The 27345-nt window shown below is 42.5% G+C and overlaps 2 protein-coding genes across 2 annotated transcripts in view; one reads left to right on the top strand and one right to left on the bottom strand.

The window, feature by feature from the left end:
- The first annotated feature begins 118 nt into the window (after positions 1-118).
- LINS1 (lines homolog 1) lies at positions 119-12983 on the top strand. The gene is made up of 8 exons (XM_075276175.1): positions 119-198; positions 2203-2380; positions 2846-3015; positions 5056-5145; positions 7592-7733; positions 9826-10419; positions 11623-11806; positions 12177-12983. The coding sequence occupies exons 2-8, from the start codon at positions 2266-2268 to the stop codon at positions 12946-12948; spliced, it is 2067 nt and encodes a 688-aa protein (XP_075132276.1). The 5' UTR covers positions 119-198; positions 2203-2265; the 3' UTR covers positions 12949-12983.
- Positions 12984-18310: 5327 nt separating this feature from the next.
- Positions 18311-27345, bottom strand: part of CERS3 (ceramide synthase 3) — a 103956-nt gene continuing 94921 nt past the window's right edge. The window contains exons 6-12 of the mRNA XM_075273211.1: positions 26599-26656; positions 24420-24470; positions 24188-24280; positions 23704-23832; positions 23498-23604; positions 22441-22594; positions 18311-18640 (exon numbers count right to left, since the gene is read on the bottom strand). Of these exons, the coding sequence (XP_075129312.1) occupies positions 18524-18640; positions 22441-22594; positions 23498-23604; positions 23704-23832; positions 24188-24280; positions 24420-24470; positions 26599-26656 (709 nt within the window). The 3' untranslated portion in view covers positions 18311-18523. The remainder of the gene's footprint in view (positions 18641-22440; positions 22595-23497; positions 23605-23703; positions 23833-24187; positions 24281-24419; positions 24471-26598; positions 26657-27345) is intronic.

Below are 27345 nucleotides of genomic sequence, written 5' to 3' on the forward strand. Positions count from 1 at the left end.
GCGACTGCGAGGCAGATACCGGCAAGCCCTGGAAATAAGAACTACGCGTGCGCAGTAGCCACGATTCGCTTGTGAACTACATATCCCGACATGCTTTACAGCATATTTAGTCGTGAGACTCCTGTGCAGGGCATCTCCAGGTGTCTGTCATGACGTCCTCCCGTGGGTTATTGGCGCTAGTATGACGTCCTGGCTCTGGTAGGTAACGTGTTAGTGGGTGGCAGATGGCAATGACATGTATGCTGTGACCATCACTCTATGGAATCAATGGAGGTGACTTGGGGCGAACTGCTGCAGGGGGGAATTACCAAAAATATGTGAAGCCTAGCTGGACAGAGGGATCTGATCTGCCCATGGCTTATGTCAGTCATATGATGTATCCATCACTTCCATGTATCACAATGGTGATGTAAAGTGGCAAAACTAAGTGTGCCATTCCATTGGGAGACTGGCACTGCCACTGGGAATGGGTTTCTTGTTTCTTATTGGTCTAGTCCTGTATTCTATGTCCATCTCCACTTTTCTGTCTCCAAATCTACTGGCGTAGGTTTCCAGAAATCTGGCATGCATTATAATCAGCCTGGTGGGCACAGTAGTCCCTGGCCCAACCTGCTTCACCTATTTTCATGGAGTGGTGAGCAAGTTCTGGAACAGGAGATGGGGCACACATTTGGTGCATGAAATGGCCTTGCACCATATTTGCACCCCTATAGGCAAGAAAACTGGTGTAAATGGACAATGAATTTCCCTGCTTATGTCTGTCTACAGACATCTGTGCTATTTGGTGCAAGTCATTGACGCCTTTTTATTAAAGGGATTCCATTATTGCAGAAATGCATTTTTATAAATAAGCGCATATTCCAATATCCTTTAGGAAGGCTACTCTAGGCATACCTTTATTTCTTTTGCGGCAATTTTTGAATGGCTGGTGGCCATCTTTACTTTTCCTCTTGAATGTGCATACAGAGCATGTGTGAGCTTTTGAGCTTTGTGGTGTCACTTGCTGCGTGTTATGCAGTGAAGAGGATCAGTATGGGGGATCTCTTTCAAAAAAGGGGCATAGAAGAAAGGAGCCGGAGTTGTTCTTCAGGGGTGATGATGCAGTGCTTGGAGCATCGGGGTAATGCCCTCTGTCCTTGATTTGTATATCAAGAAATGCAAATTTATTCAAAAATGGCTGCAAAGAAAAAAAGGTCTACCTAGAAGAGCCTTTCTGAAGACTAATGGAGTACATGCTAATTTAAAAATACATTTCTGCAGTGATAGAACCCTTTGAAATTAATTTGCGCCAAAACAAGATGACCACTTACAGCAGAATCTAGTGCAACACCATTAGTAAATCTTGGCCTCTAGCTTCCACTAAACTAGCTTTATTAAGTGTGTGTATACCCTGTTGATAGATCAGGGAGCTGGGGCAAGGGAAGATGCCTTTAAGCTAAGGCCCCAAAGTGCTGTGGAGAAAAAAAAACCACAGCGGCAACCCATCACTGTTCTTCCCGCGGCGCTTTAAACAGAAAGTTTGCAGAGTTTTCCTCCACAAACTTTGTTACAATTATATCTATGGTCATACAAAAAGAGGCTAGATAGATATGGAGAACAGTATCAATCAGAAAAAAACCATCCACATCAGAAATTTCATATAAAATGCAAATATTTTATTGACCTATTAAAAGACATATAAATACATACAAAAAATGATGGGGAAAGAATATCCATAAAACACCAAATCACAACTCCAAAGGGTGGAGTGACCCAGGAATATATAGCCAAATAGACACATCATGGGGAAGTGAGGTAAAAAGTCAATTAGTCACAGAGAATCATATTAGAACTGATACAAAATTACTGTGCAAAAGGTAAGCAATAATACAGTATAATTAAGTGAATAGCAACCATGTTAAGGAAGCAAGTGCAAGGATCCATGGACCCGTAAGAGTAAGTAAGTGACAACTATGTTAAAGGAAACAAGTGATGGCAATCTCTTCTTATGATGTTCTGAAGATGTGATGACGTAGGACAATTAAGTGCATTGTGGTGTCCTTTATTGTTTAGTAGCAACATATATTGCAGCTAAGGATAAATGGGAAAGGCTCTGAGGGTTAAGTCTAGTTTCTCATGGGGTCTTGAATCATCAATGCCGTCTTTAGGAATGTTATGACTTAAAAAAAATATATATATATACACTTTTTTTTTTTTTTTAAGATTAGGCACTGGTTCCAATAATGATCTTCCATGTAACATATACCATTCAAGTGTCCCAAGAAGATGGAAAGACCATTGCCAGGCTTAAGGAGGCTGCACAACATATTACTGCAAGCTGCCCCCCTACATGAAGACTTACAAGCTGCTGCAGTTCTGTTAATGCCAAGTGACAACCCAGGTGATCCAGCTGTGTGCATGCTTGATCTGTGTTTTTGCTAAGTTGGCTTGTGCATCTGTGTCACGTATGTAACCAACACTAATAGTTTATGAGATGTCTGCCCATTGTTGGCCTGTCTGAGTACTGCACAATAAGTCCCTTACTGACTGATGGGCTTTCCAGTGCTGAAATCCCCAACAGTCCTGAGAATGAAGGCGCTACACTACTAGTTAAAGGAGTCTTGGGTAGGGGTGTCGCAGAAATCGTGCTCCATGTTTTTCTGATCGAAGGATCGCTCTCTAATGATTTATGGGGCCATTATGTCAAAACATTCACATGGTCTGCAGATTATTCCCCTTTATGGTTCTCATTGTGCTGATGTGTTAAAACTCTTGCAAGAGACCCTATGAGGCTTCTTAAAACCATATATAAAGTGTATTCACCATGTTTCCATGTCTGATTTGTTCATCCTCTCTCTCCTTTTAGCAATCCATGAGAATGCTGGGTGGGTACACCGGGATGTTACCTTGCTTCAACTGTCTCTTATCCAGCTCTTGATCATCAAAGCTGAGAATCTCTGCACTGAGCCACAAGTGAGACGTCAGTATTCCCGTGTGGTGGAGCTGCTGCAACAACATGGAGTCAACGCCACAATAGTAAGGAGCGAGCATAATCATTGCTAAGTAACATTTTTGATCTGATTTTATTAAAGTCTTCAAATATAACAGAAAAGACAAAAACAAAACAAAGGCATAGTGACTCGCAGGCCTAGCCTATGAGCAAGAGGACGGGGGTGAGACCCCAGGCAGCATTATAAAACATGCTAAGATAATAAAGGGATTGAAGGCCCAAAAGTAGGGGAACACGAAAACATGGATACAGATATGGAGGTGAAAACAAACGGACAAGGGGAACACACCTGAAGAACTGCATTCGGGCGAACATGTACGGGAAAAGAAAGGGGGGGGGGTACAATAGAGGGAGGGAAGGATAACTGCACCCTCCTCCAGGGGAGAGAGAGGAAGGATAAAAAGATACTACATCAGTAGAAAAAAAAGAGGAGAATTCAGTGAAATCCTGGAACACCACCCAAGGTTACCAGAGAGCCTAAAACTTGGAGGGGTCAGGGGAATTCCTCCACCATCAGGGCCTCCATACTCCTTATTAGGGGAAGCTCCTGTAGAAATTCCACCATAGAGTCAGAAACCGTGCTCTGCCAATGTCTGGGGATGACTGTTCTGACAGTCGTGAGAAAGTGTCGCAGGAAGTTCTTCTTCACTGCCAAAATCCTGCCAGGATAACTGAAAGAATAGCATAAAGGGTTAACTCCGCATCCTAGAAGGGCCTAAGAGCGGCACACTCCCACCAAATATGGTATAAAGTACCATAGCGCCAACACTGGTCAGTCACACAGGATAAATTCTGTGGCGAAGATGCTAAGTAAGATTTAAAGGGGGACTCTTAACTCTCCCCTTTATGAAGTCTGCGTCAGTAACTCATTATTGCCACCAACTGGCATCTTTACAATGACTCAGGTAATGCTTCTTGGTGAACTGCTTACTGGCTTGGGTCTTCTTACACTGCCATTTAGCTATCTGCATTTCATTTTGTTGTCTGGGGCATTATTTCCTTATTGGGTACAGAATTTCTTAAAGAGGACCTTTCACTACATCCAACAAGTCCAGTTCTTTAAATCTGTTAAGATGCTGCTACTGTACTGATTCTGGCACAGTTTTGTTTTGTTTTTTTCCCCCTAGCCTCCACAGTTCCCAAGCAATTAGTGCTGTTTTCTTTGGTGGCTGATGTACTATTTAGACTCTGCACTGTTAGGAGGGCGGTGTCAGGCAGGAGCAGACAAGGGGTGTGATTCTGAGCTCTGACACTGGCTTCCTCTGATCAGAGCTCTGAATTACACCTACTTTGACATTACAGCGCTTAAATAGAGCATCGGCATCAAAACTACCTGCACTTGTTGCTCAGGAATGGCGGAACCTGGAGGGAAAAAAAAACCTCCAACTGTGCCGTAATCGGTGCAGTGGTGCCTATTAACATAGGCTAAGAACTTATATTGATGAAAGGTCCTCTTTGAAGTCTTCCTAAAATTCAAACCACTTTTGATTTTCTGTTAGCGTTTGTCACTAGTAAATTTTGTAACATACACTATTGACAGATTTTTTTTTTTTTTGGCTCCTTTCCGTGGATTCCACTTCAGTCTCTGTATATTTCCCTTCTTACTGTGTTTCTAACTGGCGTAGGGATGTAATGCAGGCAAAGTGAGGCTTTCATCCAGTGATATCTCTGGAAATGATACAGATAGAAGTGTGATATTGGTGTCGTATGAAAGCTGAAAGTTTATAATGCCTGAAATATAACTGTTTGGAGTGACTTTCCCCAGCCTCAGCTTCCCTGCATACACAAGAGCCTCTATATCCATACTCCAGTAAGAATCCGTGTACAGATTAAAGTGGAGTAAAATAAAGAAGGGACAGAACTGGAAGTCAGTGCAGAGTTTCACAGAAAGTAGTCGAAATCCATAAAGAATAATAAAACATTTCAGAAATGCTGCCAGAAAATTAAAAGTTGCTCTGAATTTTCCATACACTTTCATATAATGTAGTGGATTCATTGATGGTATGCATGAGTGTTGTACATATGATATATTTTATTTTATTATAAATTTTTTATTTCCCCCCCAGATTAGACTGTTCTCCTCTTCAGATAAGGTGCTAGTACACATCTCCACCAAGTGCCTCTCTTGTTTGGTGCTATATCAACTTAAATTCCAGGTGAGCTCTCATTCTGTTCTACCTCTGTCATATATTCTTGTAGTTGTGACTGGTCTGTTATATTCTTAGTTTATTTAGTCCTGGGGACAATATCACTCCCTAAGGAGAGATCACCTTCTCAGGCGTATGGAGTCTTTCAAAAAGCCTTTTTAGCTCCATGATTTGGCGAAATCCCGCATCATGCAACAAAAGCTTCTTGAAAAAATCGGGCATGATGTTCAAGGGGGCTACCCATAGAGGGCAGCAAACAGAGGCACTGTTTTCCTATTTAGATCTTGAGGAAACAGATTTGCGTATATTTCCCATAGTTTACCGTATAAGCCGAGTTTTTCAGCACAGTTTTTGTGCTGAAAAAGTCCGCCTCGGCTTATACTCGGGTCATTACAGTAATTCAGCAATATCCTAGTTGCAGACCCAGCATCCGAACCCGGCATACAGACACCGGGGCGGGTGCTGGGCCGCAGCATCGCCACGCTCATAGCAGGAGTGTAGCGATGCTGCTCATTTCAAACTGCAGAAGTACTTACGGTACTTCTGCTAGCAGGGACGGAATACAGAACCCTCCCCTCCCCACACTCTATCACACGCCAGGTGATGTGGCCACATAAGGTCAGGCCCGCACCCGGCGTGTATCTGCGTTCCGGCCCTGCTAGCAGAAGTATCGTAAGCACTTCTGCAGTTTGAAATTGACAGTATCGCTACACTCCTGCTATGAGCGTGGCGATGCTGCGGCCCGGCACCCGCCCCGGTGTCTGTATGCTGGGTCTGTAACTATAATGGCGCCGCTTTGCTTCAGAGTGGTCACCATACCAACCAGCACCTTGGAGCTCCCTGCAATCATGCCTGCAATCACAGATTGCAGCCATGGGGAGCTAGAACATATCCACTGTAAGTGTTACAGCGGAGATGCTCTACGATGTCCCAGTACGAGGGAGGGAGCGGGCAATCCTAGGAACTGCGGCCGGCCGCTGGCAGAAGCGCTTCTGCCGGGAATTCCCCCTCAGTGCTCCTGCCGCTGGCCAGCTGCAGTTCTCATTCAGGTCCAGCCGGCTGGGGATTCCCTTCAGAGCTCCTGTAAAGGCTCCCCGGCTGGCAGTGCTTCTCTTTTGCAGGCTGCTCTATGGAGCCTGCAAAAGAAATGACAATTTTTGCAATGCATTGCATTAGTGATCACACCCCCTGGGGTTCAAGACTCCTAGGGGGTCTAATAAATGCAAAAAAAAAAAGTATTAAAAATTCTAATCCTCCTCCTTTCCCTAGCACACATATAATAATACTGTGAAACACATACACCTTAGGGTGCATTCACACTACGTTTCCTGAAGCTTATTCTGAACTTAAAACACGTTCAGAATAAGCGGCGTATAAAGCAGTTCCATTCATCTCTATGGGAGCCGGCATACGAGTGCTCCCCATAGAAATGAATGGACTGCTTCAGTAAGAGAAGTGCCGGCGTATACGGCAAGCTCTGCTCATTCTGAGCCGTACACGCCGGCACTTCCCATTCACTTCAATGGGACTGTTCGCAGTGAAAGAAGCAGCCCATTCATTTCTATGGGGAGCGCTCGTATGCCGGCTCTAATAAAAATGAATGGAGCTGCTTTATACGCCGCTTATTCTGAATGTGTTTTACGTTCAGAATGAGCTTCAGGAAACGTAGTGTGAATGCACCCTTAGTTATCCCTCTGTCCAAAAACACCCACCCTACATACCTATAAATATATTTTTCTGGTACGGTAAATGCCGTAGCGGGGAAAAATAACTAACTGCCCCTTCCCCGAGACTGAGTCCCCCCCCCCCTTGGAGTTCAGCCTGACTACATCCAGGTTAAGTATAGGGTATCGGCACGGCTCATATTGTGTCGGGAAGGGGTTAATAGAAGCACTGCAGATACGCTATATTCAGCCAGAATGAATTCCAAGTGGAGGGAAAAAAAAAACAGGCTTATACTCGGAGTCAATAAGTTTTCCCAGTGTTTTTTTTGTTTTTTTTTTTGTGGTAAAATTAAGGGGGTCTGCTTATATTTGGGTCGGCTTATACTCGAGTATATACGGTACTTCGTAATTCATTCACTTTCAGGAGCGTAAGCTCAGGCATGTTGAAATCCAACAGCCCGATTTAGTGTCTCTGCGCCTTCTGCTTGTGTAGAAATGTCTAGCACATCCTCCATACACTTGGAGGTTGGCCAGTCCCACTGAAGTTGGCAGGTTCAGCCGACCATTAATCTAAAGTGTATGGCCACCTTCATCAGGTGTATGATGTGACTTGCTGACCTGTCACTATGTCAAAACCAACAGTTCAGGTGGCTTTTCCAATTATTGCACTTGTTAGTAGTGGTTGTGGCTCAAATGGCTAAGTCCTCTAAGTTTAGGGCTGTCCTCGTACTTGTAACCATGGAGTCCATTACTAATTGTATCTTCCATTAAATGTGCTGCTGTTTTCCTAGAATGTGGTGAATGCTGAATGGCTTCAGTTCTGCCTAAGTAGCTTGGGTGAAGAGCCGGGATCCCACATCGGAATGCCATGTCTGATGTCCTTAGTAGCTGTTTGTAAAGGAATCCTTATGGATGAGAGGATCAGAAAAGCAGGTATGGCTAGTGTTGCAGTAAATGACTAAAGCTCTGTACACACTGGTAAGTTATCAGTAATAAGTGTTCCAGATTATTGTCCCATGTAAATAACCTGCATAAATGATGCGGTTTCAGGCCTAAAGCTGGCCGTACACACGAGAAGTCAGCTGCACTGCTGTAGATTGCTATATGGTGGGATACGAGACCGGCTCCAGGTTTGTGTGGGCCCTTGGGCAGCATCCATGGCAGATTTTTATTTATTTATTTTTTGTGTCCTACACTAATTTGTTAATGGGAGGTCAAATGAGGGAATAATCTGCTGCTGATTTGGGGGCAAAATCAGCACCAGATTCCACTATGTGAACAGGGCCTGATTCTGTTAACAGTGCAATAAACGCTTTCATCTTTATTAATGGAAGTGCTCAATGCAGAGACTGAGTTGGGCTCCCACAGATAAATGCATACATGTATAAACTTATACATAGGGTATAATATGTACAGGGATGTAACAAGCAAAGATTAGGCCTCATAATATAGCGCCCCCTTTCCTGGCTCCCACACAGTATAATGCCCTATTTAATCACACTATAATGTCCCACAGCGGCCCCTAGGGTGGTCCTTGCAAATATTGGAAACCTTTCAGAATATGTAGAACCCCAAATTATGTAGAACACACAAACTATTATATTTGGAGGAGGTGGCAAACAAAGTTACTTACCTCTCCCAGGCTCCGGCAACTCCCTGTTCAGTCTTCAGCCCTTTTAAATGACATTAAAGACGTGGGTTATGCTGGTGTCATTATACATCGCAACGCTGGCCTGACCCCACATGAGGTCATTGAAGGCTGACTGAGTTGCATTGGAGCCCAGGACAGGTAAGTAAATAGGGCCACAGTCAGCTGCAGCGTTCACCCCCTCAGGAGTTTGGGTTCTTGGCAATTGCCCAGGTAAGCTGGATGCTGACACCAGCCCTAGTGGCATAGCTAACACTAAAGATCTATTATGAACTAAACTGACAAGGAAAAAGGGCAGCAGTTTAGAAAAAATTCTGACTTTGCACAAAATTAAAACACGATTGGCAAAAAGTTCAATGCCAGGTATCCTTATGAAGCCAACTAGCACATTAGACCATAAGGGTTTTTCTACTAACTAAACTAGGAGGTGGAGGGCTTCTCGTCTGTCAGTGACTGGATGTAACCATAAGGGCTTGTTCACATTTGTGCCCGGTTTCTGTTTCCTGCACAAAGCTGAGCAGGAGACGGAAACCTGCAGGACTATTTCAAACCCATTCATTTGAATGGGTTTGAAAGATGTCCGGCCGTGAGCGTTTTATGCTCTCTGCCGCGAAACCGTTTTTTTAAAATTGGACATACAGTAAAAAACGGTTTCGTGGCGGAGAGCATAAAATTCTCACCTGCGCTCACGGCCGGACCCGCTCAGACAGCTTTCCGTCTTCTGCATGCAGAAGACTGAAATCTGAGAACTGACTCCGGGCGCTAGTGTGAACCTAGCATCACTGGTACAAAGATATAGGAATGTGTGCACATGAAGTAATAAACATTTGGGCAACCAAAGAAGGAACGTCTATACCACAACAGGGAAATATGTACATAGAACAAAGGAATCGGAAAGAAGGACTTGCATACGATATAAGACTAACCAGGATAAGTATACATGGTAACAAGGATAGATGGGATGTGTGTGTACACATAATAGAAACAGAAGTACATCAATAAGATATCCATAGGTAAACGGCAAGGGATAAATACGGACTGATCAGTAAGACATTAACACACATATCACATCAATAAGACACTATGATTTTTATGGAAAAACATGTTGCATTATAGCATCCTTTTCAGACTCTCACCACCCTTGGGGGGAAAAAAAATTGATACGAAAAGACACAAGAAGCCGTTTTGTTTTTGTTTTTTGTTTTTTTTTTTTTTCTTCTTGCACTTTCTGAATTTCCAGCCAGGTTGGCCCAGTAGATCTACAGGGCAATTGCCTTCATCAGACTTCTGATCAAACTTCTATCACTTGTGCTGTGACCTGATGTCCTATGTATGTAAGCCTCTGTAATGGATAATGTGTACTTGTATCTCTTCTAGATTATGTGCTGCAGATTATTGCACCGCTGGAAAAAGTATTTGAAGGCTTCTGCGCCACCTGGATCTTCCGTCTTTCAAACAGTGATTGCAAACCTCTGACACTAGATGGCGAGTCCAGCAGCCAGTTCTCCTGCCTCTTGGATCTATTAGAAGTCTTGGTTGCCTTAAGGATAGAACTGACATTAAACGTCTCCCTCTGCAAACATGTTTTACCTGTGATTCTTCCTCAGGCCTTGAACCTAATGGCCGCTCCTATTCCTTACTTTGTAAAGAAGCAGGCCATCCTGGTGCTAAAACGATGTCTCCTGTATAAAGCTGGTGAAGATTTCCTGCCTTCCCCGCACAGTTTATTTAACCAGCAAGGTGCAGCTTCAGATAAGGAGCTGGCTACCCTGGCCTCCATACTACTGGCTGCAGTAGAGGAATGCTGGCTATTCCAAGTGCCTTCATGTGACAGGTCAAACAGCTTCAGTGGTGCCAACGAAGGCTCGGAGCATGGTCAGGACCTGGTGTTACTGGGATCAACCTGTCTTTCTGTTCTCAAGGCTGTGGAAATTCAGTTCTGTTATAAAGCCTCCAGTAGTACGGGGTCAGGTAATATCTGTTATAGGTATTCACATTTTTTTTTACATGCAAATGTGTTGATTTTAGTACATTCATAGCAACCACTTATCAATAATCTTGTGTGGCGAGTGCATCTTGGGCACACGGATCTGCCGGGGGTGTTAATAATCACTGATCTACTGACCATAATGCTGATAGAGCCTCAACCACAAGATGGCGCCAGTTTTACAAACCATGCAATGGTAAATGTGCAAGATGTGCTTACATTTTGCTTGTAATTGTTTCATAGTTTTTTGGATAGCTGGTTGTTATGTGAATTAAGGTAGGTTCACACTACTGTCCTAAAGGTCCATTGCTCTCATCCATCAGATGAGAACAATGGACACTTAATGACAGCTACAGAGGAGCCCCCTCCATTGGGTGTCCGTCTGTATTCACCCAAGTGCAAATGATACATGACTGAAGCTTTCTTCTGTTATATATAATTTTATTTTTAATTTTCTAAAGGATGAGAATTTGTGCAAGCAGGTCCCCCCCTCCCCATTACAAAAGTAAATAAATGTGACTGAAGAACAGCTTCATACATACCTGACAGAGCATGTATGTTAATAGGAAGAGTGAGTATTCGCATGTGAGAACAAGTGATTGGTCATGTTTAAATCCGGCATGTCTAGTCATTCTTTCCATTAAGGAGAACTGGGACACCCCATAGATGGTTTGCTGGTTCTGCCAAGTTCAGCAGGTTTGGATGAGTTTATTCTAGTATTTATAGCTTCGATTAGGATTACCATTATTGCACAGTTTTCAGATAAAGCAATATTTGGAATTGCACCTAGCATGTACATAAGCCAGACTTGACTTGTACACTCGTGTCCTGAGTAACCTTCTCCATGCTTGGACACATCAGAAAGGAGAGGTGTCTGTTAGCAGGAAAGCTGCTTGAGTTTTGATGAAGGTTTTATAAAATGTTGAAACTATGATAAGTATTAGGACTTCTAGCTCCACATCTATTTTACTTGTCATTTTTGTGCTTTTGGTAAGTACTGTTATTTGGCAAGGTCTAGTGACATAAGTACAGTCACTTCATCTGCTTGACCCTTTCATGGCTTTATATTACCTCTTCAGCTCCGCACAGGATTTAAGTGTCTTTTAAGTATAAGCAGGAGGACACTTGGATTGTCTGGCTTAGTACAGTGAATAAATAAATTTAATTTTTTTTTTTCTCTCTTCTAGGGCATACTGAATTTTCCGAAATGCCTACGTATATGCCTGACTTACTGACTTTCCTAAAACTGCATCTTAAATGGAAGGAGCCAATGCACTACTGTGAATGGGTGTCCCTGATCTTTATAGAGCAAGATGATGACATGTTGGAAGTGGCAAAGAGTCTGCTTCATATGTACCTGCACAATCCAAGGTATGCAACTTTCTCACGGAGTCCTTTTGCACTTATGACTTTGCTCTTGTGACCATGTATCTGTAATCTATACTGTACCTTTGCATTACTGAATTTGTGCTGAAGAACATGGATGTGAAAGAATAGCAGCATACTGTATTAGACAGGCTAGTAAGGGCAATGTGTGGCGGGTCTGTGCAAATATTTTCAATGTATGTTGTGGGTGTGTGGCTTACTTTTTCAGGTAAGAGACTATGGCGACATGACTTATCACTTGCATGCTTCCTAGACCTTTTATGCATGGCATTGAACAATGAGTAATGTGAGGACAAATCAGCTATTTTATAATGGTTATAAGCATGTTTGTTTGTTTTTGTATTTCTTGGTTTAGACTGAATTCTACAACTAGTGATGGAAAGGACATTGGGAAGTTGCTATCACATGAGCATGGGATGAACCCGCACTGCATCTTCTTGTTCCTTTTGAAGAATGTATCGTTTGATTCTTCAGTCCTACTAGACTTCCTGATCTCCTCCGAGACCTGCTTTCTGGAGTACTTTGTAATGTATTTGAAGCTTCTGAAAGAAGATTGGCCTCAGTTTTGCTTAACCTGCACCTTCCATGACATGTCCTCCTCTGTCCTGTTCTCTAGTGTGGCCAATGTCTCTGTCTGTCCTCTGCAGATGAACATGCCACGTGCACAAGAATGCATTTGCAGTCCACATGTGGCTAAATCCACTGTGCCTGATCCAAAGAATAAGCAGTCACCACGTTCTCAGCCATCTGACTCTAAAAGTTCCTCCGCTTTAGGTGCTCTTCAGCGCCTTGTGGAATATGACAGCTCTGAAGACTCCGACTCAGAAATGTTAGTCACTGAACCATGTCCAGTCATGTCACACCGTGCAGGAGCTGACAGCTCAGATATAGATAAACACATGAAGGACCTGGAGCTGACAGCAATCTGTTCGAGATTCCATAACATGTCAGCAAGTAAGCCAGCTGCCCCAGTATACCAGGCTCGGGGCATCCAGCAGAAGTCAGCACAATGTCTGGCTAATCTTCAGGGAGCCATTGACAGGTTGCATAGAAAGAAGCTGTTTCCATACAACCCAACTGCTCTGTTAAAGCTACTCACCCATGTATGTGCACTAAGCAAAGAATAAAGCATTGAAATGTGACTCAGTGTAAATGCATTCAATCTGGATCCATGTGGAAACCAAGGAACACGTTCTCTAAGGTGGAAACATTAATGGAGTTTTGTAGCCAAAGCCAGGAGTGGATATAAAATGCAGAGGATTCAGTCTTTCTTGTATACCGATTCTTCTTTGGATCCACACCTAGCCTTGGTTCATAAAACTTCCACAAATGTGTGATTTCAGTCTTAGGCCATATTCTCCCTTCCACATGCCCCATGCCCAAGGTAAGGGACAACGCTCAGTCCTGCCTAGTTGCAGGACATCCATGCAAGATTAAAAAAAAAAAAAAAAAAAAAACGCCCCTGCCTTTTTTTTTTTTCAAAAAGTAGTTAAAAATTCTGCAGAGTTTTAAAGATTTTCTTCGAAGTCCTGGTTCACATCTGTGTTCGGAGAGTCCGCTTGAGGAAGCTTGTGACCGGGAAGGGGTGTTCATTTCACAAAGCTACTGCATGCACAGAGGTCATCCTTAGTGACATTTCTGACCCCATTGTCCAGGTCTGAGAATAATTCCCAGGCCATGATCTTCATGTGGTTAAAGTTACCCTGAACTGGTTGCACTATAAGTAATAGGTGCTGTAGCTCTGCTCGTATAGTCACTGATTCTGTTATCACTGTTGTACAGAAAGGTACCATCTGTACAGTGCCAGAACCAAATTCTTGTGGCTTGCTGTAATTCCTATTTGAAACAATGGGATGGCTTGTCTGCTATTTATGGAGATTTAATGTAGTCTTCAGGGGATTAAAACGTAAGTAAAATTAGTGGTGTTGGGGAAAGTTAAAAGGAGTCTGTAGGGCTGGGCGATTTATGATCAAGATTAGTCATTTTTTTTTTTACCTTAATGACAATTAGGCCACACCTCTTAAATTTTTAGTACGTTTTGGACAAACCTCACAAGATTTGGTCAATTTCGTTTTGGACCAAACACGGTCAAACAAACTATTATACTCTGGGGTTTCTTCAGAGACCCTGTGAGGCAATTAACCATAAAACCCGTGTTCCTCACCTCTCATGGGCTCTGGCACGGCTCCCTGTCCTCTTCATGTCTTCTGACTGATGTCAGGGCCTGCTGAGAAGACTGGATGAGAAGAGGAAGTTGCTGCAGAGCCCAGGAGAGGTGAGGACACTTTATATTTGATCACCTTCTCCAGGCCGTCCACATATTATACACTGGGGTCTGAAGAGACCTCATCGTAAAGTTACAGCAGTTTTGCATTGGACATGTTTGGACTGAATAAAACTGTGCTGGGATATGAATATTATAACCAAACCAATGAGATGACATCCATTATCCAGACTGATATTCTATGTTGGTTATGTTTCGATTAATTGCCCAGTCCTAGGAATCTGTCACCAGAACGCAGCCCCACAGATAGGTTAGGATCACCTGAATCAGTGTCTTGTCTCCATTATTGTAATGACACAATTTTTGTCAATATGCAATTGATCTCTTTGGAGCACCAGAGGTTCCACTACACAAGGGAGAAACAATGTTTGCTTCAGAATTTCAGGTTGCTGAAAAGTGACGATAGCATGTTCACAAACTAGGTTATATATACAATATGTATGTTTTAAGCTATGTTCCCATCAGACACACAAGACTAAAAAGCATAGTATGCCGGGCTTTTTTTGTTGAGTGAATTGAAGACCTAACCCAGGAGAACCCCAATAACCAAAGTATAATCATGCAGAATTTTATTCTACTGGGTTGGTTAAAAAAAAAAAAAAAAAAATTCTCTTTACCTTCATGTTCAACATTACAGGATAATAGGTTAAAGTAAAGTGACCCGATTCTTCTTTAGAGAGAACCTTTCACCACCTCCAACAAGTTCAGTTCTTCACATCGTTTATTAGACGCTGCTCTGTCCATTCTGGCACAGCAGGGGTGTTTTGTTTCCCCCTCCTTTCTAGTGCCCACAGTGCAGCAGCAATCAAGGCTGTTTGATTTGGTGCTTGATATGCTGTTTAGGCTCTATACTGTCTGGAGGGCTGGGGTCAGGCAGGAGCATACAAGGGGTTTGATTCTGAGCTCTGACACTGGCTGCCTCTGATTGGAGCTCTGAGTCACATCCCCTGCCTGACACTGCCCTTCTGACATTAGAGAGCTTTAATAGCACACCAGGCACCAAAACTACCTGCACTTGTTGCTCAGGAATGCGCTGGAATCAGTGGAGCAGCATCTATAAAATGCTATGTGTGAACCCTAGATTCTCAGATCTCCATTTATTTTTGTATTTGATGGTTATACTGGAAAATCTCCAGATTTATACCACGTTACTATTTACTACAATGGGCCTTTTATAGGAATGTGCCACAAAATACCTGCCAGGTGGATGCTAAATAGAAACTGTCAGGTTCATAGGGTCCTAAAAATACATTTAGTATACGTGTTAAAAAAAAAATTCACACTCCTCAACCATTGTGTGAACAGAACCTAATAGCCCAGTGTATGATGGTAAGGATGAACATTTTGGGAATACTTTTGTAGTCCCTTAGGCAATAGAAAAGAATGGCCGCCTGTTTCTTGTAAAACAAACGCTGCTATAGGCATTGTGCATGTCTGCCCATAGGACTTGGCCTGGCACCTGTTATGTTTTTGAAGAGATGCTACTTCAGACCAGCTGAATTTCCCACATTGAGGACATGTATGTTTGCTCTCCATCCGCTGAACAGTTTCTTCAAACTTCTTATCAGTAGGAGGTGAAGGAATGTTCTGAGCAGCAAATTCCTCAGGCTCCTACCGGCCGCAGCAACACCCATCTGTCTCTGCTGTGCTTGTCTCCATAGTTTATTGTAACCATGCTCAATGTCAAGTGCATTAATCGATACACACCAAGATATTAACCATTAGGTCTAGTTGATTTACAGAAATACATTAATATTGCAAGAGTGCTTGAGGCACCAGATTGTATCATTGCTTGTAACCAGCATGGATTAGGGGTGATTTTGCTCCACCAAAAACAATACAGAGGTTAGAAGTTATCTGTATCAACCAGATTTCCTCTCTCAGGTAAAAGATTTGGTCCCATTGGTTAGTTGATAATTGTAGGATCACTGGACGGCTCCCCAATCACTAGAGCAAGGGTTCCAAGCCAGCATGAGGGAACCAGGACATTAGAAGTTCTCTATAGTGATTGTAAATCTAGTCCTGAACCGGATGGGAAGTAAAAGCGATTAATGGAGTTATTCAGTTACGCAAAAAGACAACTTGCAAAACAGGCAGCACAAAACTGAAGAGATGAGTATTAGTTAGACTACCACTTAAAGGGATTGTCCCATTAAAGACATCTCTCTATCCTTTGCAGAGGGGAGACGTGTCAGATTACTGGGGATCCAACCACTATGTCCACCAGCCATATGGAGAACAAGAGATTGAAAATTCCCCTGCATCCTCCCTGTGATAGCTATGGCAGCTCTGTAGAAGTGAATGGAGCACTAGTCACTGTGCACTGGCACTTCATTACAAGGAGGGTGCAGGGAAGGGACTTTCAGTCTCTTGCTCTCCTGATCAATGGGGGAACCAAACAGTCAAACCCCCAGCAGTTCGACATTTATCCCCTATCAGTCTTTAATGGGACAACGCAGAAATTTTTGATACAAAGTGCGGCCATATCATCTTGCGACACTTGAAGTAGACAGAGTGGATGGAATCACAATGCGACTAAGGATGCTGGACCCACAACACTGAAGGTCGGTTCACATCTGCACTTAGGTTTCTGTTCTGGGGCGTCCCAAGTGGAGTGCCTGAATGGAAATCCAATACACATTTAAAAAAAAAAAAAAAGTTACCTTAGGAAACCCACAGACCCCATAAACTAGAATGTGGTCCATGTGGTTTACACTCAGTTTGGGCATGAAAAATACAGAAAAGTGAATGGAATGACCCGAACACAGATGTGAACCAGGCCTAAGTTGCAAGAAATTGATCAGTTGTGAATTTTTTTGCCACAGAAATCATGGTCAGAATTGCTGTGCGGCCCCATCTATAAAAACAAACACATTAACTACAGAATAATTAGTTATATTCTCTTCCGAATAACAACTTGCTACATGCCAAGTAGGTAATATCTCTCTGTAAAGGACTACAATGCTGATGAATCACCACACCCTACCAATAAACCAGGTAAAATCCGAGGATTTATTATGTTTGTGGTTTTATTTACACGTGGACATATTAAAGATACAAAATTAGTGTGTGTAAAGAAGGTATGGGACCAGCGTAACCCTTGTGTATCCAGGCCAGCCCAATGCAAACAACACTAAAAGTCTCTACCACAAATTCCCTCCAGATTTGGTCTTCATAAACTTGGCTAAAATAAACCCCATTGTGCAACTTGTTTTATTTTCTGGGAATACTGCAAATTGTAGAAAGTTCATCTACCGGCAGCGGATCCTGTTTTACATGTACAATAAGGCAGCACATAAACTACAAACTGTATAAAAGAGCTTCAGGAAAGAGAGCTAGAGTAGAAGATACTGTAAGACGTGGCTAAGTCGCCACATTCAGCAAAGGCAGATACAGGCTAGTAACTACTTCAGGCTTCAGAAATAGGCTGTAGTTAGAAAATATACTGTTATACGTATACATTAAAGCTATTAAGAGCGCCATCTCCTCTCTCTCAGCATGAACCACACGTCTTTGGATAAAATACAAAGTATTCATTGGCTAAAAGTCTTATAAAAGTTGCATATGTATTAAAAGACCTATGTCCTTGGGAGCAGGCACAGCAGTGATAAGTGTTAATGGCAAAAGGAAGTGCTAGCGCTTCTTGTGGTCATGTGTGGAATAGACGGGGAACGTTATCCTGCCACCCCCTCCCACACAACTCATGTATGCGGTCACAGCATGCGCACAGCTAATCTTGTGTGTATTATACACAGAGCTCCTCTTGTGTTCCCGTATGTGGTATAAATAGAGCCAAGGAGGAGGTGGGGATACAGTGTCATCATCTTCCGTGCACTGTGAAGTTAACCCTCTAGTGCAGATCGACAGGAACGGAGTGGGTCCAGGGCAACAGAGATTTAGTGCAAGTACAACTCTTCATAGCTTGTATCCGAAAAGTTAAAATGAGAATCTTTCCAAACTGCTGCTATGCTGCCATCTGTCGTGGATGGCGTCAGATCTGCTTGCCTTCTGGAATACACTGTAAGAAATCCTATCCCCACACAGACAAACTTTGTAAGTTACCTTCCAGAGGAGACACCGATATGTTAGAATACTGACTTGTTGTCTCTTCTGGGTTAAAATATGTAGTTTAAAAAGTTTCTTCTAAAGCATAAAGAACAAGCGGTCACTTTAGGTGGATGTTTTTTTTTTTTTTTCTTTTAAAGTTTATAGTATTTGGAACTGAAAATTGGCTGGGCCTTGTCTTATAGTTGGTCTTAAAGAAAAGGACCCCGAACCGTCCCATCAGTGGTGCCCATTCAGCTGTATTCCACTGCCCCCTGTTGCATATCTGACTAGAAGTCCCACAATAATGATGCTTTACTCTTTATCCTCCAATATCAGGGGTGGGGTGTGACTGCTTATAATGAGCTGCAAACCTAGTGGTCGTGCTGCCCATTTACGATACCCTTCTTGCCATCCCCATTGGATAATGGCTGCTCTTCATTTTCCCCACTGTCGTCTTCTTCGTTGTCACTACGATCATCTCCAGACATCTACACGTGGAAAGAAAGAATAGTTCATTACTTCAGTGATATCAGTGTTAAGCTTAATCAATAAAGTGCTGGAATACTGGTGAAAATGAAGTACCATAAAAGGATTGCTGACAATTCAAGCTTAAGGCTGAGGCCCCACATTGCAGAAACAAAGATTTTTTGTTGTTGTTGTTGCAGGGTTTTTTGAGCCAAAGCAAGGAGTGGATTGAGCAGAAGTATAAATACTTCCTATATATTTCCCACTCCTGGCTTTGGCTCAAAGAAACAAAACAATCTGCAACAAAACAAGCTGCTTTTCTGCAAAGTGGGGCCTCAGCTTAAGGTTAAGGCCCCACATTGCAGAAATGCACTGCTGGCTTTGGCTTAAAAAACTGCGACACAATCTGTAACAAAAAAAAAAAAGCTGTGTTTCCGCAACATGGAGCCTCAGCCTCAAGCAGTCTTCTAGGACTTAAATAGTGAGGATCTATTCTTAGGTAATAAGATAGAAGCTACCGCACACACTTTGAATGTCTTTAAGGTTCCAGTGAGATTTTTTTGCAGTGCAGCAAATGACATGTCCATCCATCCACCAGTAGGTGAAATGAAATACTAGTGACAATGTTTTGGTCAGCTCCTGGCCTTTTTCAAGTGATCTGTGGAAGTCCATATTAGAGAGAGGACTTGTCTCGAACATGGACTTCTACAGATCAGGCTTGAAAAAGGTCAGAAGCTGACCAAAATGTCTGATGGTACAACTAGAGTTCAATAAAACTTCAAAAATCATTCAAAGCCATTTCTAGTTTCTATGTTATGCTTTGGATCAGAGAATCCTTCCATTGAGCAACACAAACTTTCTGAGAGTGCAGTACCTCAGATTACCTGTATATTCTTAGAATAGGTCTTCAATATCAGATTGGTTGGGGTCAGACATCAGGCAGCCCTATCGACCACATATTGGAGGATGTAGCAGCATTTGGATGAACGCCGCTTCCATGTCACAAGTCAGTGAGGTCATACTTAGTAGTCGTATGGCTTGTTTGCAGTCAGTCCCATGCAAGTGAACGGTGCTGAGTTGCAATACCAGATACAGCCACAGTACTGACGAGTTTGGTAAGTAGAGAAGAGGCCAAAGGTTCATCCGAACACTACAGTCTCTTCAAATTGCTAGGTGTCATATATTGATGGCCTATCCTATCTCATCATAAATATAATTGGTATATTACTAAGATTTGCCATTAATGTCCAATCAGCAAGGTCCTTACTGTTGTGATTCCCCACCACCGATTTGAACAAAGAGAGTGGTACTTGGTCGTCAGACAGCTCAGCTCTGATTCTACCTAGCTTAGTCAAGGTTACATAATGTTTGGACATAGATTGAAAATCCCAGTAAAGTATCACCAATGTCTGATGAGACAACCCCTTTAAGTGAAAACGTCCGGCTTGATTGCCAAAATAGCTCCGTGCCACCATCACTTCTGTATATAAAATCCATGTGACCCAATGAAATACCCAGGTTGGGACCCGGCTCATGAACGCTATGCTTTCTACAGATGAGCACTCGGTTCCCGCAGAGGTTGCTGCTGAATGCAGAACATTCTTTTGTTCTTCTCTGAGAGCTGGTAAGTTTCCTGCTGGCAGTGCTTGGCTCGTGTAAGGTCTGTGGCTTATTGCAAAACTCTGCTTTTAAATCCTCACTTGGCACATACACAAAGAGCAAGAGCATAAGCCTCTGGATGCCTGCACATGCAGGGGGCTTTGTTCCACCAGCCCTGAAAATTGGCCCCAATAGAAGGGGAGGTTGAGTCAGTAAACTTATAATTTCACTTCAGAGTCACTTGATTCATTGAAAGACAGTGAACACATGCTGAAAAGAAGGTGGCTTGTTAACATCACTCGTGGCTACTAGTCACTTACTAGGCATTTTTGAGGAATGTAGTCTCACTGACTAAAATGGCTTTTTCCTGAGTTTGTAAAAAAATTGGCATAACGTAATAAGAGACCCACTGCTTCAATGGTTGCCGATAGTCTTCATTCACCTGAGCACAGTGGGACGCACCCATATGACGGGTTCTGTCAATCACTGAGCTCAGAGGCGCCTTGTCATACATCATTGGGGTCAGAGATGGCTGCAGTAATGTGTTTATAGGGGCACATCATCACTGCAGTCAAGTAAACCATGCCTGGTGCAGAGAACCACCAAAGCACTGGTACTACAGTACTGAGTCTTTTATTATTCCTCCCCTTGGCGTTTTTTTTTTTTAGAAATTTGGTGGTAATTCTTATACTGTGCACTTGTAAGGCTAAGGCCCCATGTTGCTGAAAATCTGCATTTCTTGTTGCAGACTTTGCAATGTTTTTTTTTTTTTTTTAGACAAACCCCGTACTGGCTACAAAAGGAATGGGGAATATAAAGGAGACACTTATACTGAATCTAGTCTTGGCTAAAGCTCTAAAAACTGCAGCAAAATATGCCAAAAAAAAAAAAAAATTATGCATGTTAGGCTAAGGCCCCACATTGTGGTAAAGTTTTACCACAATGTGGGGCCTTAGCCTAACATGCATAATATTTTTAGACAGCAGAGGGCGTAAGTGGCTACCAAACACCCAGAGCTTATCAATGGCAAACGCAGGATTGGAAGGGTTAAAATCATACGATTATTTTTTATTGGCAGACTGCTGTAAGAGACATTAAAGACATTGCACTCCAGATAAAAATCTAGTCAGTGTATCAAGCTTTAGATCTCAAGCACACAGCAGAGCTACCATTACGGATACATGGACAGATTCTAAGCTTCCATATGGTAACGCCATACAGCATTGTATTACAGAATATTGATAGTAGGTTACAAACCTTTAACATATGATCCATTGAAACTTTTGTACATTTCTTCTTATCAGATTCACATGGACACATACATGTGCCTCCACAATGAATCAGAGGCATCAGTTCCCGAGTATAATAATGATATTTGTGTGGCCCATGGCGTCACTTACCGATCCCGGCCAATGCCAGGATCGGTAAGTAAATAGGGCCCGTCACTGCCCAGAGTAACTCCAGCTGGTGACGGCCTATTAAGAAAAAAAAAACGCAGCGGTAGCGGCTGTCGCCGGGCCCCTAATGTCCCGGGCTATGTGGCAGCCGCTACCACTGCTACCCCAGTAGTTACACCACTGCTCACAGGTATTTAGGGAGTTTAGTGTCCCAAATTGCCCTGTTGTAAAGCCATCCGTGTCCAATGAGTGTGAGGCAAGTTTAAAGATTTTTAAGTGCTTCCATGGCCCCCTTCATTCATTGAATACGAGCCACGGAAGCAGGGCCTCAAAATCATACAGGAATGGGACCTGTTCCATATTTTGCAGCCTGGACTGTTGGCTTTAAAAAAGTTATAAAGGACCTGTGGTGTGATTTTAGTGTCCCAAATAGGCCTGACAGGTTCTCTTTAAATGTATAAGGTGAGCGAGGAAATAATAGACTCTAAATCCAGTGATTTACTTGGGCTGTGTTGTATCTGCTGCACAGGAAGACGAGGCTCAAGACACATGTTAATGCCAAGTTCGTATAGGGAGGTTGTTTGCAGTTTTAATGCATCATCTTTAGACCAGAGGAAAACTTGAACCCAAAAAGAGAAGTATCTGTTTTGTTTAAACACCCGTAGGATCCACAAAAAACGGCATCAAACTGCCCTGAGTGAAACCTGGCTGTCATATTTTTCCACCACCCCATTTTCCAGTTTCTTATTATGGAAACAACAGAGAGATTCTTTTTTGGTACTGCTATATTTGCTTACGAAGACTGGATTGTTATTATAATAACTTACTTTTCCTGAGAGCATTTTGCACACCATCCTAAAAATAAGGTATGCCCAGTATATATGAAGGAACTGGAGGATGAACATAACCATATTGAAGAAGTAGTAGAGGAAGAAGCGCGGGCAGTAGTACAGGGGATACACCACTGTTGCATAGATTATCCTGGAAAAGAAACACGCACAATGGAAATCAAATAGAAAGGATCTGTGATGCCAGAGTGAACAAAGCCTACAAACTAGTTTCAATATAAACAATGACGGACACATCCATCTCTATATTCCACTGTTAGACAATGTCAAATGGTCCCTCTAAGCCTTTGTGGCTAGTAAGTGGGTAGGCATTTGGTACCTAGGAACTGTACAGGGCAATACAGAATAAATATTAGCACACACCACCCTAATAAATAGCTCTAAAACATTCAGATATACATGACTACATATCATCCTAGAAAATAAGGTTAAACATCAAAGGTTATTATCTTCATCCCTGGTGGTCTAGGACAGAATAGGGTTTAATTCCAATTTCCCTGATCGTCTAGGTCAGTGTCCCCGTTAGTCTAGTGCAGTCAAATAGCTACAATTTAGATCCCTGGTGGTAAGCAGTGGAAGTATTAATACTGCATACCTGGGCTGCAGTGGGTTACTTACTACTCCATGTTGTTGTCCTGGCTGTATTTGGCTTCCCATTCTCACCATGCACTGATAATAGAGACAAGTACAGGGAAGAAAGGAGAGGACTGTGCAGCTGTAGTGGTATGACTGCAGAGTTCTCTCCATGATTGCACAGAGCGATTCAGGAGCACTCTGGCCAGTCATGAATGGGATAGATCAGAGAGCCTCCCATTTAGTAGACTTTCCCTGAGTGAGGGTAGTTGTACAACCGTGCTAACATATTCTGCAGCATTCACAGATACGGTCATTGCTCATTGTTCCAGGTAAAGCTAACAATATAAATTCCCTATCAGTATATCTTTGGAGTGTAGAAGGAAACCCATGCAAACATCTTATTAATCTTTCAAATATTTCATAAAATCAGATTTAAGAGGATGTAAGGATGAGAACTTACCAGAATGGGAAGAAAATGAGCCTACTGATAAAGAAGACAACTGCAAATACCCCAAAAAGGATGTTGCAGGACTTGCTCCATTTGGCGTAGCTACACATTTTAGCAGCCTTCAAAGAGAAAGAAATAACAAGAGATAACGCATTGTGCAGCGACCAACCCAGAACAATTATACTAGAAGACAAATCTGCTGCGGTCCTTTACTCTACCTCTAGCAAAACATCTGAGACATCGTGCATCAGCAGGGTCAGAGTTCCCACTCGGATATACTTGACTCCCCATGAAAAGTTTAAAAGGAAGATGGTGGCCAAGTGGTGAACAACCTGTACCTTGAAGTCCTGCAGAAGAAACATAAGACACAATGTACTAAAAGGTTATTATATCCTGTCCAAAGAGAAAGTTAATTATGACGCCATTATTAATATCAGTAGAGGAGAAATTCTTCAATTTCCTTCAGCTTTCCTAAAATTCATAGGACATTGCTGGATTTATATTCTTAGTCCTTAGAAATGTTTTGATTTCCTGTCTTTTCATTCAGCTTTGACGGACCCTAAAACACATGTATGATGCATTTGTGTCCACTGCTGCCCCATTTTTCACTGCACTGATCAAAAGAAATAACCTGCAGAGTGACTATGGAGAACCTCACGGTAATAACACAAGGACTCATGCAGTTATGTCGCCTTCTCTTACCTTCCGTCTAACATCAGAGGCAACGCTGAACAGCAGGGACCAGTAGAATCCCAATTCCATCACATAGTACCAGTACTGTGATGTGAGAACTTCCTAAAATAATACAGTGAGTGCGGTTACTGTATATTCACAGATGTTGCAGATTTCAGTATAGTTTTATCAGTAATGCATTCTGATTAGAACAGTTTCTAGTTGTCAGAATTTGACTCTTTTCATTTTACTGTGATCTTACCTGCTTAGGGTATCCTACCCATACTTCCCATACATCATGAAACCAAGGTTTCTGCAAAAGAAAAGCATATTATTACATATTAACTTATTAAATATTAATACATAATGCTGTATAAGTTCACGCTCTACTTTTAACCACCATCATTACTATAATGTCTCCTAAAGAACTGGTGCACCCCATGACCTGCCCAGAAATAGGACATATAAAGCAGTCCTCCATGTTATAAACCTAATTCTTACACTGCTAAGAGGAACACTTATCCACAGGGTAGTTGATCAATGTCTGACCGCTGTTGGTCCCTCCTCCAGGACTATGACTGACCAGGAGAACAGGGGCCTCCCATGACTTCTATTCCCCTTCCCTGAATAACACAGTGATGAGGAGGAGTATAAATGATATCACAGTCAGGCATGTGTGCTCTATATATTGGATACGGGATTGATGGAGACAGTAATCGGTTATTTCAGTCAGACAGAGATAATGAATGGGGTGACAGCATGCATGTCTGACCACTGCCTTATGCACTCTACTCTTTCACCCAATCCAATAGGGTGAAACCTGAAGTGAAAATGCAACAGATAAATTATTTTCCACAGTAATAGCTTTACTGGTATTATAAATGTAGTAGATTGTAAACCCACAATTCTGCAGCACAAAATCTGCATTGTATCCACCTTGTGTGGACATATCCCAAGGGTTCACTAAAAGAAGTATGGATTACAATGTTACATGAAGTTGTAACATAGTCAAAACTAAGGATAGCTGCTAAGTTTTAATCATTCAAGATTCATTTCTTATGGTTGCTGACCCTGCTGGATTTTGTAGTGTACCACAGGGATCTAAACTTTGAATGCTTTGCCAATGTCAAGCATTTGACATTCAATAGGGGACAAGGAAAAACGATATTAAAGGGGCTCTATCACTGGATTTTCGCTATTTTAGATAAACATATGCCTGAATAGCCTTTAAAAAGGCTATTCAGGTCCTACTAATCATTTGTTAAAAGACTCCCCCCCCCCCCCCCGTTTTAATGAATTACCTTTTAAACGTATATGAGCAAATGAGCCCTCTGTGCACCGTTGGGCGTTCCCGTGCACCCCTCACGTCATACTCTGTTCACGCCCTCCTCTCTTGGTTGTTCTATGCAAGTCCCTCCTTCTGCTTTCGATTCACCAACTCCAACTGTCTCTTCCCTGCTTCTGGAAAAGGACCTGTGATGACGTCTGCTCTGTGATTGGCTTGTCCCTGTAATGACGTCACTACAAGGTCCATCGTCGTCTTCTAAGTAGTGATGTATGCAGAGCAGGGGCTGCAGCTCCCTGTGTCTATGATAAATCTCTATGTGCCCTGTTATTGCGAGGCCTGCGACCCTCACCCTTGATTACTTTTATTTGGATTCCTTCCCCGTTTCCCCTTTCCTTGTATTCAAAAACTTTTCAATAAACTTTGATTAAACATAAATCTCCATGTGCACAGTAGATCTATGCTATGAGAGACACAGGGAGCTGCAGCCCCTGCTCTGCATAGATCACTACTTAGAAGACAACGAAGGCCCTTGTAGTGACGTCATCACAGGGACAAGCCAATCACAGAGCAGTAGTGACGTCATCACAGGTCCTTTTCCAGAAGCAGGGAAGAGACAAGCAGGAGGAGGGACTTACATAGAAGAACCAAGAGAGGGGGGCGTGAAAAGAATATGACGTGAGGGGTGCACGGGAACACCCAATGGTGCACATTTGCATATACGTTTAAAAGGTAATTCATTAAACTGGGGGGGGGAGGTCTTTTAACAACCGATTAGCAGGACTTGAATAGCCTTTTTAAAAGGCTATTCAGGCATTTATCTAAAATAGCAAAAATCCAGTGATAGAGCCCCTTTAATGCATTATGTATCATTATGCATACATGGTATGGTGCAGTTGTGTACCACGTCTGTCATAATCCTGCTAAATTACAGCTGGATTGACATTTTTATTGCTTCTTCTACTATTATTTATGCTACCTTCTGTTACAAAAACCTAGTTTTCCATGGTGTTCTTATAGGTCTGCACTATGTGCTGGTAAGCAGCCCACGTGGAACATTCTGGTTCCTCTTTACAGCATCATATTCATGGCAATGGTTTATTTCAACATCAATGTATTATTATGATCAGAGATCAAGGTATGTATTATAACTTACATCATAGAGGACAGCGAATCCCCCGATCAGAGCACACAGGTAGAAGGTGAACCTCCAGCTGGAGAGGAAACAAACGTGCATGAGTTAGTCTGGTATAAATGCTCTATACTAACTCCTATGTCTGCATGAAGCACAAGAAATAGTTCTGACTATATACAATAAATGTCCTGGCTTGTTAGGCTCTGTGCACACTCTACATGAGCCCTACTTTTGTAGAATAGATTGGGAAAAACCTCCAGACATTTTTTTGACCCAACAAAAGAGTTTCACTTTAGCCTCCATCAGGCTGGTCATAACTCGGTGTGTTCACATGGAGGAATTTGCTGTGGATTTGGGGACAGATTTCACCCCCGAATCTGGAGCAGATTCCTCCTCATACTATCATGTACAAAAGCCCAACAGGCTGTGTTTTCTGTGCAGTGGTCTACCTTCAAAACAAGTCCTGTATACTTTTTTTCTGCAATTGCAGTCAATGGTTGATGTATCCAACTTCCATCTCAGAGTCCGACTCAATCTATATTGTAATACTCTAGTTTAATATTTCACAAGGGGTTATTAACAGAAGAGGACTTAACCCCTGTGAGCCCACAGTAATGAGATTATAGCGGCTCTGGGCTGCCTGCTCTCCTGGGGATAGGTAATTACAGCCCCCGGAGAACCCCCACCACCTCTAATTACAATACATTAAAGCTGAGGCCCTTCATGTTGGCTAGTGTAATGGAACGCTTTCTAGCTAAATAGGGACAG

Source organism: Leptodactylus fuscus, chromosome 5 (assembly GCF_031893055.1).
Source record: "Leptodactylus fuscus isolate aLepFus1 chromosome 5, aLepFus1.hap2, whole genome shotgun sequence".
Lineage (NCBI taxonomy): Eukaryota > Metazoa > Chordata > Amphibia > Anura > Leptodactylidae > Leptodactylus > Leptodactylus fuscus.